The following is a 13,785-nucleotide window of genomic DNA, read 5'->3' on the forward strand; positions in this document are numbered from 1 at the left end:
TGCATGTTGGCTCTATTGAGACAGGGTGGAGTTTTCTAGATATTTTTAAATTAATTTGATATTGGATGGAGCATAGTCAAAAGGTAGCAGTGGTAACCATTATCTAGCAGGTTACTGTTGCAATGCTACCACTAATAGGTAAAAATAATGAAATTACAAATCTGTTTGCTTTTTTTCCATCTCTGATAAGTGGGATGTACCTTGTAGTATCATTCCTACTAAGTTGGCAATTTTTCAGGTCCTGGGTTTGAGAAGGTGGGACCTGGCAGCCTGTAGTCCTTACTGAGGATGGTAGAGGCAGGCTTCATAGTTGCCCAGGGAGGTGCAGCCCCATGACGTGAACTCTCCAGTTCCATCCTGTGTCTGAAGAAGTTTATGTCCCCTCCCCTCCCCCACTAGAGAAAGTTAAGACACAAGTGTTGTGGCACACTGCATTTGTCCTTTTGTAATCCTATGTTCATCCTCAGTATTCATGCACACTTGTAGTTTTGTAGGATGGCCCAGTGATGGGGACTGATGTGCTTTTGATTCAGTCAGTTAAAGTCAAAGCAACAGAAGCCTGTTCTATTAGGGAAGGCTTTTACAAAACTGATGACTACTGGGACATTATCTCAGCTCAGAAGCAGCCCTCTTCAGTGAGCAGGGGATGGATACATGGTGCGCAGGAGTATCCAGGGGAATGTGCATTGTGTCCCTGTCATCTGTAGACCTTTCTTTTTAAGACTCCTGGCATTTGGATTTCTTCTGAAATATTTGTTTTAAGGGTTTTGCTTATTTTGGAAGAAGACATGAGCTTTTAAAATGTTGTCATTTTCTGACCGGGCACAGTGGCTCACACCTGTAATCCCAGCACTTTGGGATGCCAAGGCAGATGAATTCCCTGAGGTCAGGAGTTCGAGACCAGCCTGGACAACATGGTGAAACCCTGTCTCTACTAAAAATACAAAAATTAGCTGGGCATGGTGGTGCACACCTGTAATCCCAGCTACTGGGGAGACTGAGGCAAGAGAATTGCTTGAACCTGGGAGGTGGAGGTTGCAGTGATCCGAGATGGTGCCACTGCACTCCATCCTGGGCAACAGAGTGAGAATCCATCTTTAAAAAAAAAAAAGTTGTCATCTTCAGAAAAGTTTTTAATGAATTAGAAAAGCATTTTTGAAAATTGTGTTATTGATGAGGCCGATCCATTTTTTGGCATTCACATAATTTTCATCAGTGGATGAGTGATATACTGAATAGATTGAGTCCATGTTTGAAGCGAGGTGGTGGAAATCTGTGAAGCAATCCTTGAAGCAAGATAGTAGAAAAGAAACCTCCTAATTTCTTTTTACCAACTGGTCTGGTTAGTCCTCAGACAGAGCCCATGTTCAAACAGATATTTGCTGGGCACCCTGCCATGTTTTCATACTTACTTACTTCAAACCTATTACAGTCAGATGACCCACCTGTTTCCAGTATTGGTTTTTTTTCCCCCAGTTCGGTTATTTTATGAGAGTGAAAATTTAACTTCATGGAAATTTCACTTTGCTTTGCTCTTTATAGTTCTCTAATGGCATCAATTTTTACTCCAAGAGGGAAAACTGTTAGAACTTTGCTGCACTAACAACACACAGCTGACCTTTGTTGGGGTGATTGGTCACAAGGCTGTCTTTTGATGGGTTCTTTCACAAATAATCACTAACCTTCTTCCTCATAGCACCCCTTCTGTTGGGCTTTGGGGATAAAAGGATGAACAAAACTACAGAGTCCCAGCCTTTAGGAGTTCACAGTTCAACTGCAGAGGAGATAGACTCTAAACAAAAACAGAACTACATGACTTTTCTATGTGTGACTTCTCACCTTTCTTATTTGGGGCAGCCCAGTCGGCTTTATTCCATAACCTCAGGCCAAGGCCTCTCTAAAATGAGGACAGAAGGATATGCCACCTTCCAGTTAAATGTGCTCTAATTTTCCCTGCTAGATGAGCACACGTAAGTGCACTCAACACTTTCGCTCATGGGCAGAAGCTTGTCTGAGAGACTTTAGTCTTAATTATAAGTAATGTAAAACATGTAGTATTTCATGTCTGAGCATCAGATATACATTGATCATTACATACGAGAGGTAATTACACTAGTAAATGTGAACCTAGTAGCAGCCGCAACATCAGTAGCCACCGTTTTCTCCTTGTTTGGAGGCCAGGCATATGTTAGCAAAGATTGGAGTAACACTTGGAGTACAATTGGGAGCTATCTGGGGCAAAATGAAGGTGATCAGTCCCACCTTCAGGGCAGCCCCAACTGCCTGAAGTGCCTGTGAGAGGAGCCCACCCACAAGCCATGGCCTCTGAGTGTTGGTACCACAGCCCTGCCAACTGTGACCTTGTGTGCATGGGCCACGTAAGCACAGCTGTGACAAGGCAGTGCCTGTAATTAGGGTGAAGGACTGTGTCAGTGAGTTGCAGTCACTGCATGGCTAGCCAGGAGAGCAGCCACATGTTATCTTTATTTTATAAACACACAGTCAGCATTTCTTAGAAATCAGTGTCCTTGACCACAGAATAGATTTAGGGAAAGAAAAAAAAAAATCGGTGTCCTGGCTGGGCGTGGTGGCTCATGCCTATACCACAGCACTTTGGGAGGCTGAGGTAGGCGGATCACTTTTGGTCAGGAGTTCAAGACCAGCCTGGCCAACATGGTGAAACCCTAAAATACAAAAATTAGCTGGGGGTGGTGGCACACACGTGTAATCCCAGCTATTCGGGAGGCTGAGGCGGGAGAATTACTTGAACCTGGGAGGCAGAGGTTGCAGTTAGCCAAGATTGCACCACTGCACTCCAGCCTGAGTGACAGAGCGAGACTCTGTCTCAAAAAAAAAAAAAAAAAAAAAAAAAAGCAGTGTCCTTTAACTGGGGTAATACTTAAAGTAATAAGTGATGCTTGTTTTTTTTTTCCTTTTTCAATTCCTGTCTCCCTTAGCTTCTGGAATGTGGTGGAAATTTGTTTGATGCCATTTCCATTGCTGTAAAGGCTGCTCTCTTCAATACAAGGTAAGTCTTCCTAGAAACAGCTCTGCGAACCTGTGGAGAACCAGAGCAGACACTTGTAATGGAACACTGAGGAAATTTCTATTGTAGCTCATATGTGAAGATAACAGGGGGTTTTAACATTGAAAGTGGTGACATCTAACGTTAAACTCCAGAAAAGATAGATTTTGTAAATTAAAACTACATATATACATATATTCTGTATTTATTTTTTGTATTGTTATTTTTATAAATAGACACCTACCATTTAGAAAAATATTAGAAAACTACAGAGAAGCCAAAAAGAGTAGACACCACCTACAGGCCAACTATCCAAATACTATTACTGGGTGAACTCTATGGGGGCAAGGATTTTGCCTGTTTTGTACTTGCCTATATTCCTAGCACCATGAACAGTACCTGACACATAGTAAGTGCTTACATATTGCTTGATTGTACACATGTGTGTTCTAAAAGCAGGGTAACAGGCTTCCCTTTGGTTTAAGAAGAGGAAATGGCTATTCCACATGGTTCAGCTTTCCAAACAGGTTGTGTAGAAGGGACAAGTTGCTATGCTTTTTTGGAGTTGACATTTATTCTGACTGTTTGATTGACCTTTCCCCCTTTTATGCTCCAAGTACTTTGAGGAAAATTTGCAGCATTTATGAGTAAATACGTGGGATAGGGTGTTCATCCTATGAGAGAGCCTACATTAAGGTAACAGAGGATCCTATTAAAAAACGAGGATTAGAAACTTCTAGGGATATAACCTAAGGACATAATTGAATAAATGAGCAAAGATGTTTATTCTAGGATGTTCATCACATCCTAGAATAAACATTACACTGCTTTGTAATGGTAAGAAACTGGAAACAACCTGAGTTTCACAATGGAGGGGATTGAAGTCCACACAGCAGCCTATTTAAAGGCATGTTAATATGGAAAATAGTTCACTAAATGCAGTCCCCTCATCCTGGTTTTTGTTTGTTGGTTTGTTGTATTTTACTTTGGTAGTTCTTATATGTAATGTGTCTGGAAATATGTACCCCCAAGTAATCACTGTAATTATTTTTCAGTGCTCATATTTTGGCCAACATAACATTTACCTGTTTTTTAGAGCTTTTCTATGATGAGTTTAGACTCCCTGTGTAATTTAGAGCAGACAAAAATTGCAGGCTGGAATATTTGCTGAGAATGAAAGCTGTAGAGTCCCCCACCTCTAGCTGTGCCACTAGGCTCCTTGTTGAGACTATTTGAAATGTGAGCCTGGCACTCTTGGCCACCGTGGGAGCTTGCGTGCCAGATCCCACAGCAGTAGCTGGTGCTCGGGCCCTGTTGGGGAAGGAAAGGAAGCTGTCATCTGATTTATCTTGAGCCTCAGAAATGACTCCCCATCTGCCAGCTGGTTCCTATAGGCACCCAGGCAAAAAGAGAGACTGGGAACCAGACAAGGCTGTTTAGCTGTCGGGGAGTTGCTGGCCAAACTGTATACCAGAAAGGTTAACCCAGCTGCTCAGGTAGGGGAGGACACCTGTCATGGGCACAGCCATAGTCTCATCCTCAGACCAAGAACAGCCCTGCAGGCAGCAAGGAATGGGGACTCTAAGGCATCAAGTCCCCCTGGTATGTGGAGAGACTACTGGCATATTCAGGGTCCTTTAGAAGGGTAAAGGCCACCTGAGGGTATTCTTTAGCCCTTCTGCCCAGTCTTGTTGTAGCCAAAGAGTTGGGAAATTGGGAGATACTGTGCGTGCGTGTGTGTGTGTGTGTGTGTGTGTGTGTGTAAATGGTTGACGACTTGTTCAAATAGGATATTACTTAGTAGAACTTCCTCTGATGGGAAGGCTTCAAATGGGGAAAGACCCTTACAGAACTCCTTGGCCCTTGTCAACATTCTCTGGCTGAAGCTCCCCTGATCTGATCTAGATGTTGCCTTGTGTATGGATGGCCAGCACGGCTCAATCATGGGGAGTTTTGTTAGAGGAACTGGGAAAAGTACTAATGCTGTTTCCATTACAGTAGCTGGATGGACCACCTCTTCCTTCCTGGCTCCTCCAACCCAGCCTGGAGTGAATTGACTTTATAGGTTAAATGTGTTTTTCAGTACCCAGCTGAAGAAACAGAATGTTGCCAGCACCCCAGAAGCATCCCACACCTTCTGTACCCCCATGCAATTACACTCACTGATGATTACCAGCATCTTAAAAGAATAGATTACTTTTGTACTTGATATAAATGGTATCATATACTATGTTCTGTTTTGTGTCTGCCTCATTCACTAAGCATTGTGTTTTGAGAGATCTGTGTTGCTGCCTTAGTCATAGCTTGCTTTTTGCTGTATGGTGTTCCATTGTGTGACTTTGTCCAGTCTGCTGTTTATCCAGTCTACTGTCCAGTCTGCTGTTGTTTATCAGTCTACTGTTGATGGCCATATGGTTCATTTCCAGTTTGAGGCTATTACAAATAGGGATGGGCATCATGAACATTTTGTGCATGTCTTTGGTGCACATATTTCTCTATTTCTGTTAGGGAGGAGTGTTCTGGGTTATAGGGTATGGCTATCTTTAGTTACGGTAGATGCTGCCAGTTTCACAAAGTGTTTTACCAGTTAACACTTCCACCAGCAGTGTATGTAAGAGTTCCGGGTTGTTTCACATTTTTGTCAACTCTTGCTTTTTTTTTTTTTTGAGATGGAGTCTCACTCTGTCTCCCAGGCTGGATTGCAGTGGCGTGATCTCAGTTCACTGCAACCTCCACTTCCCAGGTTCAAGCGATTCTCTTACCTCAGCCTCCCAAGTAGCTGGGATTACAGGTGTGCACCACCACACCCAGCTAATTTTTGTATTTTTAGTAGAGATGGGGTTTCACCATCTTGGCCAGGCTGGTCTCGAACTCCTGACCTCAGGTGATCCTCCCGCCTTGGCCTCTGAAAGTACTGGGATTACAGGCATAAGCCACCATGCCTGGCGTTTTTTTTTTTTTTTTTTTAAATAGTTATTTTGGTTGTGCCTTGGTATCACAGTGTAGTTTTAATTTGCATTTTTAATAGATATTTAAATTGAGCACCTTTTCTTGGTTTATTGGCTACTCAGACAGCCTCTTTTATGAAGACATCCAAATATATTCTACGTTTGAGTCTTTTGTCCATTTTTCTATTGGGCTGTCTTTTTTTTGTTTAATAGGAATTCTTTATGTAATCTGTCAGGTAGTATTTTATCTCCCCAGATTATATTTTTAGTTTTTAAATGATGTCTTCTGATATACAGAAGTTCATGATGTTATAATTGAATATGTAACTTTTTTCTCTTTCTGTATCCTGTTCAAGAAATAGTTGTCTACTCCAAGGTCATGCAGATGTTTTTTTCTAAATGCTTTATTGTCTTGTCTTTTATTTTTTATATCTATGGTCTATTTGGTATGGCTTCGTGTGTGTGGTGTGAGGTAGGGATTGAGATTCTTTTTTTTCCATTGGGATATCTGATTGACCCAGCATCATTTTCTAAAAGATGCCTTTCCTCATTGCACTGCGGTGCCTCCTGTATGCTTTTGACAGGGATGACAGGGATGAGGATGATAAAGAATAGGCATAGCATGTCTTTCTCTTGTGAGACACAGGGATTCCAACTCCTATTCTCAATCTTAAAAAGAAGTTATTTTTCCTCCTCCAAGTGGGAATTTTACTAGTGCTTCTGCTTCCAGGATACCAAGGGTTCGAGTTTTGGAGGATGAAGAGGGGTCGAAGGACATTGAATTGTCTGATGACCCTTATGACTGCATACGACTAAGTGTGGAGAATGTCCCCTGCATTATCACTCTGTGCAAGGTATAACTTGTATTTTATGGTTTTTGTCTTCCCTGTGGGTGTGGGTCTCCTCTAATCCCAACCTGCTGAGGTTACTTAATAAGTTAAGAAGTTGTAATATCACACACCATATAGAAGTAGCTTTTACCCAAATCCAATAATTTGGTTATACTGGAAACCACTACCACGAGTAGCTCTTTCTTTTCTTTTTAATTGGAAGATATGACGTGGTCCTGGGAGCCATGAGTGTGTTTGTAGTAATAGTAGCCAGAGTTTGTTAAGCTCCTTTCACATACCATGTGCTTCACTAAAGCACCATGTCTTTTAATTACCTCAACTCTATGGGGTCTAGGGTGGTTGAGTAGTGGCAGGGTGGTGAACACTGTCCCTCCTATGAAATGGGAGGTTGGAGCAGGTCTTGGGTATCATGAGTGGTTTTCACATAGAGGGCTGTGGAGCTGAACAGAGGGCTGTGGAGCTGAACATCAGGCCGATATGATATATAACTAATGCTGCCCCAGGCTGTGCAAAGAGGCCTGTATTGGCTATTGACTGGGATTGTAGCTAATTCCACTCAGGATTCATTATCTCAAAATAAAGCTAAACAGGTCAGGTTTAATTCCACTGAAATCACTTCATGAACAGGATGTGGTGAAGTGTTCAGACAACAGGATGGCAGGATGTTGGGTCTTGGCTTCTTTTTTTTTTTTTTTTTTTTTTGAGACAGTCTTGCTGCAACACCCAGGCTGGAGTGCAATGGCGTGATCTCAGCTCACTGCAACCTCCGCCTCCCAGGTTCAAGCAATTCTTCTGCCTCAGCCTCCCAAATAGCTGGGATTACAGGCACGTGCCATCATGCCCTGCTAATTTTTGTATTTTTAGTAGAGACGGTGTTTCACCATGTTGGCCAGGCTGGTCTCAAACTCCTGACCTCGGGTGATCTGCCCACCTCAGCCTCCCAAAGTGCCGGGATTATAGGCATAAGCCACCGCACCTAGCCGGCTTGTTCTTTCTTGTTGTTTATTTGTTTTGAGACAGAGTGTTGCTCTGTTGCCCAGGCTGGAGTGCAGTAGCACAATCTAGGCTCACTGCAACCTCTGCTGCAACCCCCCCACCCGCCCCGGCTCAACCTCAAGCGACCCTTCCACCTCAGCCTCCCAAGTAGCTGGTACCACAGGCTCACACCACCATATCTAGCTATTTTTTTGTATTTTTGGTGGAGACAGGGTCTTGCCATGTTGCCTGGGCTGGTCTCAAACTCCTCAGCTCAAGCAATCCATTTTCCTCAGCCTCCCAAAGTGCTGGGAGGCATGAGCCGCTGCACCCAGCCTTTGGCTTGTTCTTGAGTGTATCCCTTAGCATGGACCCTCTTGATTCCCCCTTGCCATCAGTGAAACGTCCATGTGGCCTTGTGTGTGAATTTCTCCCTTGTGCCCCTCTGTTGGAAAGCCTTGGTGGCCTTTGTCTTGGTTGGTCTCTGAATTCTAGTTTTAAACCACCTTGTCCTGTTTTTCCATATCGTGTTTTTATTGTACCACCCACACAGTGGCCTGTGAGAATTGTTGAACAATCCCTCAGCTGTTTTCCTCGTGAGCAGAATCTAAGATAACACCTGGAATGACCAGTGCAAATACTTTTGCCTGGTGTAGAGATTCCCACCACGAGGCCATCAGGGGTGGGACTCTGGGGCCTGCGTGACCCACCGTGTGCCATGCACCCTGCCTTTGCAGATTGGCTATCGGCATGTGGTGGATGCTACTCTTCAGGAGGAGGCCTGCTCGCTGGCCAGCTTGCTGGTATCGGTGACCAGCAAGGGAGTTGTGACGTGCGTGAGGAAAGTGGGGAAGGGCAGCCTGGACCCAGAGAGCATCTTCGAGATGATGGAGGTGAGGCCTTAGTTCTGAGGAAGGTGCGGGGACCTGGCCGGGGTGCCTGCTGCTTCCTGCTCCCTTGGTCATACCGTGGGGATTCTCCCCATTCACAGCCTTGACCCCAAACTTGGAGGTTTGGGAACAGCTGGTTTGAGCCAGGGGTCTGCTGACCTAATCAAGGGGGGTTGTGGGGGTGGATACTCTGGACTGGGAGGTAAGGAGCCTACCAGTAACCATTAATTGTCCTCAGTAAGTACCCCCCCTCTCATTTCTATGTGTCTAAATAAGACTGTTGGACTTTCATAATGTAAAGAGCCACTCGTAACTCCAAAAGTGCAGGCCTTTGTGACTTGATGAGGGAATAGAATTCTTGGCTCACTGCTTCCTGTCCCTAGAAGTGGGTGAGTAAAGGTGGAAGCATGGGCTGAAGTGTGGCTGTCTCCCAAATTCATTACAGCTCTAGAAGTGTTTAAATGGAGACAAGCAGGGATGGTGAGAAATCTGACCCACTGGAGTTAGGTTGGGTTGCCCCCATCCCTAGCAGAGCCATCAAGGCGCTTCTACAGTTCTCTGTACTGTTTGCCCCACATGTCTGTCACCTCACTGGCCTAGAAGCCCCGCAGGGCAGGGACAGGGTCCTGCTCACCTGTTTCCCAGACCTTCTTTCCCCTATATCCACCTCACCTTTCTGACTGATTGACTGACTGAACTTCCAGGAACAGAGTTAGCAGGATCTGATTATTCATACTTTCTTCAACCTCTATATCACCACACATGCCCAGAGATCATTGCTTAATAGCAAGCACTCTTCTTTTGTGTTTAGAAACAATGACTTCATACTGAAGAATCCAAGAACATGACATCTACTTTCTCTCTTTATCATGTTATTTAAAAGGCCAAAATGAGCACTGTATATAGCATGGAGTTCCCAACCATGGGCTGTGAGGGTGTACTGCCCTGGCTGCAAACCTGGCTCTGGGCCATAGTACCCCTCATCTGCAAAGTGGGACTGATAATAGTAATATCTGCCCAGACACTGCTGAGGTTGTTATTAGGATGATGTGAGGTGTAGAGGAGAAGCACGTGTCACAGTGCCTGATACGTCATCAGTTCTCAGCTAATGGCAGCTCTTATTCTCTGTGCTCCATGAAGCACCCTGAGTTCAAATTTCTCCAGACTTAATGCTGCATAAATTCTACCAAAGTCCTCTAGGCAAGGGACTGTCAAACCTTGTTTTAGAAGGTACTCTTCCCCCTCCCAGGAGAGTTTATGAGAATTTCTTTAAACAGCAACAACAAGCACAGTAAACAAATAGCTAAAGTTTATTGTGTGCGTACTATGTGCCAGATACTGTTTTCACTGCTTTAAATATATCATTTAGTCCTCAACAACCTGTGAGGTAACTATTATTATTGTCCTCATTTTTACAGATGAGGAAACTGTGGCACACAGAGGATAAGCAGCTTGCCTACAGGCCTCCCTGCTCATAAATACTGGAGCTAGGATTTAAGCCAAGACTGTGTGCATCCAGAGCCCCTGCTCCCAGCCACTGTGCAATGTCAGCCTTATAAACCAGATCTGCCCTGGCTGTCATAGATGGCAGAACCAGAGCTCTGTTCAGTGAGCTGAGCTTTGTCCTCCCCTCAGGTTTGGGGGATGAAGTCTGCTAACTCTGGACAGGGGACTATAGCTCTGTGGCCCTGTCTTACTGTTTATCTCACACAGGGATGCAGCAATCTGGAAAATGACTCAGTGGAGCTGAGAGCCTTGGGGGTAGTTGTGCAGGCTGCCACCCCTAACCTCTGCAGTTGCTTTCCTGCATCTGGATTCAGAGGCGTCAAGGCCCTCTCAAGTCCTGGCATCCTGTCCATCTCATCTCCTCTTGTTGTCCTCTCTCCCCACCCTCATGTATATGAATAATCGGTACCCCTATTTGACAGACTCAGACTTTTTTTTCTTTTTCTAATGTTATGGGAAAATCTTTCCAAAGGCCCCTTTTTTTTTTGAGATGGAGTCTCACACTATCGCGCAGGCTGGAGTGCAGTGGTGCGATCTCAGCTCACTGCAACCTCCGCCTCCCTGGTTCAAGTGATTCTGCCTCAGCTTCCTGAGTAGCTGGGATTGCAGGTGCCCGCCACCACTCCCAGTTAATTTTTTTGTATTTTTAGTAGAGACGGGGTTTCACTGTGTTTGCCAGGCTGGTCTTGAACTCCTGACCTTGTGATCTGCCTGCCTCGGCCTCCCAAAGTGTTGAGATTACAGGCATCAGCCACCACATCCAGCCCTCGAAGGCCTTTTTGACCTTTAACCCTGACTTTGCATTTCATAGAGGTGATCACTTCCCAGCCTTTTAGATCGAAATCATCTTTTCATAAGAGTTTTAGTCATACTTGGGATCTCATCCCATGTTACAGTTAGGGGCCAGGGGAGAAGACACACAAGTCATTACTCTGGGGAGAATACACCTGTAACTGAAGAGATTGAGGCAGGGATTTAGGCATGGATGTTTTTATCTCAACATTGTTGAGAATGGAACCAGTGGCAGAGTTGAATCCAAACTGCTATGGGAATGTGAAAGACCTGATAAGGTAGAGATTTGTGGTTGGTTCTTTGTATTCTTAAAATGATTCTTGGGCCCAGAGACAGAATAACAGTTTCATAAAGAAAAATATATATTTTTTATATTGGGGTGGTGGTTGTTTTTTGAGACAGGGTCTTGCTCTGTTATCCAGGCTGGAGTACAGTGGCACAGTCACAGCTCACTGCAGCTGTGACCTCCTGGGCTCAAACAATCCTCCCATCTCAGCCCCCTGAGTAGGTGGGTCTACAGGCGCATACCACCATGCACAGCTAATTTTTAGTTTTTTGTAGAGACGGGGTTTCACTCTGTTGCCCAGTCTGGTCTTGATCTCCTGGCCTCAAGCAGAATCCTCTTGCCTTGGCCTCCAAAAGTGCTGGGATTACAAGCATGAGCTACTACTCCCAGCCATATTGAGTTTTTTTGTTTTGTTTTGTTTTTGTTTTTGTTTTTTTTACCTCTCGTGTCTGCTGTGTAGGGACTGATTATTAATTTTGTGGGTTGTCCCTCTTGATGTGTTTCGATTCCAACATTTCACTGCCTTTAGCATCTCAGCATGGCAGTAAACACCAAAGATCCCATCCAGGTACTGACTTTGGTCACACCTTAGCAGTTCTGCTTAGAGGCTTCATGGGAGGTAAATGAGAAGCTGCTTACTAAAATGTCCTTGGCATCATCTGTTTCTTCTCCAGACAGACTCTGGATTCCCTGTGGTCTCCCTATAGTACAGTGTCACCTGGCTGTACCCAAGCCCAGATTTGATTGACAACTTTGTTGCTTGTTGCAGTGGCAGCAGGATAGTGAAGCATGAGCTAATGGCCAGGGCAGGCTTTGCTGCTCTGTGTTTGTTGCCTGGTGGGGGCTGGTGTTTGTCTCTCTTTTTTATTTTTTTGATATGACGATTTTTACAAAATTTATTATGTTGTTGGGGTTTGTGGTTTTTGTTTTAATTTGCTTTAATTAAATAAAAGTCCTCTAAGGCAGATGGAATGTGTACAGTGTCAGAAAGACTAGCTGGCAGAAAGGAATGCTTTTCTGGTCAGAGTGTGTGTGCCTTACAAGGGGGCGTGTGCTCTCTCCCGTCCCTTCTCCACAGACTGGCAAGCGTGTGGGCAAGGTACTGCATGCCTCCTTGCAGAGTGTTCTGCACAAGGAAGAAAGCCTGGGGCCCAAGAGACAGAAAGTTGGATTCCTGGGATGATTTGCAGATCAACTGCTCAACTGTGGATTGTTTTTTACTTTTCCTTTTAAACCGGTTCGTATATATTTTTCTTCGCTGTTACGAATTTACAGCAGCATTTGTACATGTAAAATTAAAGGCTATTTTCTGGTCTGGTTTGGTATGTCTAGAGTTCTTCAGTTGAAGCCAAGGCACCATTCAGTGACCCATCTGGGTCTGGCCCTTATCTAGTGAGTGGCAGACAAATCCAGAGCTCTGCCACCAAGGGAGACCCCCACAAGCTGGAGTAAAGACCTGACAGAAACTGGTTTACAGGAAATGCTTATGATATGTATTTTGTGAATTTTTTTCCCCTTGAAGAACTTTAAAAATAAGAATCACAAAGAAAAGTTCATTCACCTTGTGTATTTGGGTGGTTCTGGGAGAGGAGAAAAGAGGAGGCACTCTGCTGCAGGTACACACCCAGGGCGTCTGTCTGTCTGGTTAGCCATCCCAAATCCTGGGAAAGTCCAGCTCTGACTTCCTGCCCTCCAAGAGATCCGAATGGAATTCCCTAGGTTCAGGGGCTTTAGTGGCAGCCACTTTGGCCCTTAGCCATCCTTTCTTATCACTCTTGTTTTGAAATTGCTTTGTGTTTTATAACCACTCCCTGGTGTTTCCTAAGATTTTGTTTTGTCAGCATTAAGAAGGCAGCTTTCAAGATGTTGTCATTTGATAATTCAGCTGCCTTCATGCTCTCAGCATTGAAAGGAAGACTATGCTTGCTGGCCCAGAAGGCTCTTCCTGTAAGCTTGTAGTCTCACTGTGCAGTGTGTTAAAATTAAGTCTCTTCATGTGTAGAGCAGCCTTTGTTTTTTTTTCTAGGGGAACTGAAACTCCTAAATCTTAAAACACCCTGGGGAAGGAGCTGATTCACGAAGGAGAGCATTTCAACCGTGGCATTTGCTCTCTGCATTCCAGTTAGCAAATGGGGTAAGGCGTTAGGAATTTATCACCAAATGGAAAGAACATAATGTGAGCTGAAGCCCTTGGGACTGCTTCCAGAGGTCCTGGTGTGGGCGTTCCTCCCAGCAAGGCCAGGTCCATCCCTGTGGAGAGAAGCAGCTGCCTAGACTTGGGCTTAATGGGGGAGCTTCTGCCCTGTTGAGAGCACAGCCTGGGTTTTCATCTTTTATGTTTCTTCAGTGACTATCTACAGGCACCATGACAGTGTTCCCAACAAGGCAGAAATCAGCCTGGTCTCTCCTTCCCTGCTCCTGGTTGACTGCCTGTGACATGACAAAACATTGGCAGTGGTGGCGCAGAGATGCAACTCGAGTGTGAATAAAGTTAAGAAGCATTTGCTTTTGA

The 13,785-nt window shown here is 44.6% G+C and overlaps 1 protein-coding gene across 4 annotated transcripts in view; it reads left to right on the forward strand.

Moving 5' to 3' along the window:
- Positions 1–13,785, forward strand: part of EXOSC7 (exosome component 7) — a 36,162-nt gene extending 22,377 nt beyond the window's left edge. For 2 of the 4 annotated variants that reach the window (XR_678920.5, XR_010155044.1), the window contains exons 5-9: positions 2,958–3,028; positions 6,704–6,827; positions 8,537–8,692; positions 12,352–12,510; positions 13,300–13,785. Coding sequence is in view for 2 of the 4 variants with exons in the window: in NM_001251892.4 (NP_001238821.2) it covers positions 2,958–3,028; positions 6,704–6,827; positions 8,537–8,692; positions 12,352–12,456 (456 nt within the window). In the remaining 2 variants the exon portion in view is untranslated. Of the gene's footprint in view, positions 1–2,957; positions 3,029–6,703; positions 6,828–8,536; positions 8,693–12,351; positions 12,588–13,299 lie in introns of those variants that run through there. The other 2 variants (XM_009445320.5, NM_001251892.4) reach the window with 2 other exon arrangements.

This window comes from Pan troglodytes, chromosome 2 (genome assembly GCF_028858775.2).
Source record: "Pan troglodytes isolate AG18354 chromosome 2, NHGRI_mPanTro3-v2.0_pri, whole genome shotgun sequence".
In the NCBI taxonomy this organism is placed as follows: Eukaryota; Metazoa; Chordata; class Mammalia; order Primates; family Hominidae; genus Pan; species Pan troglodytes.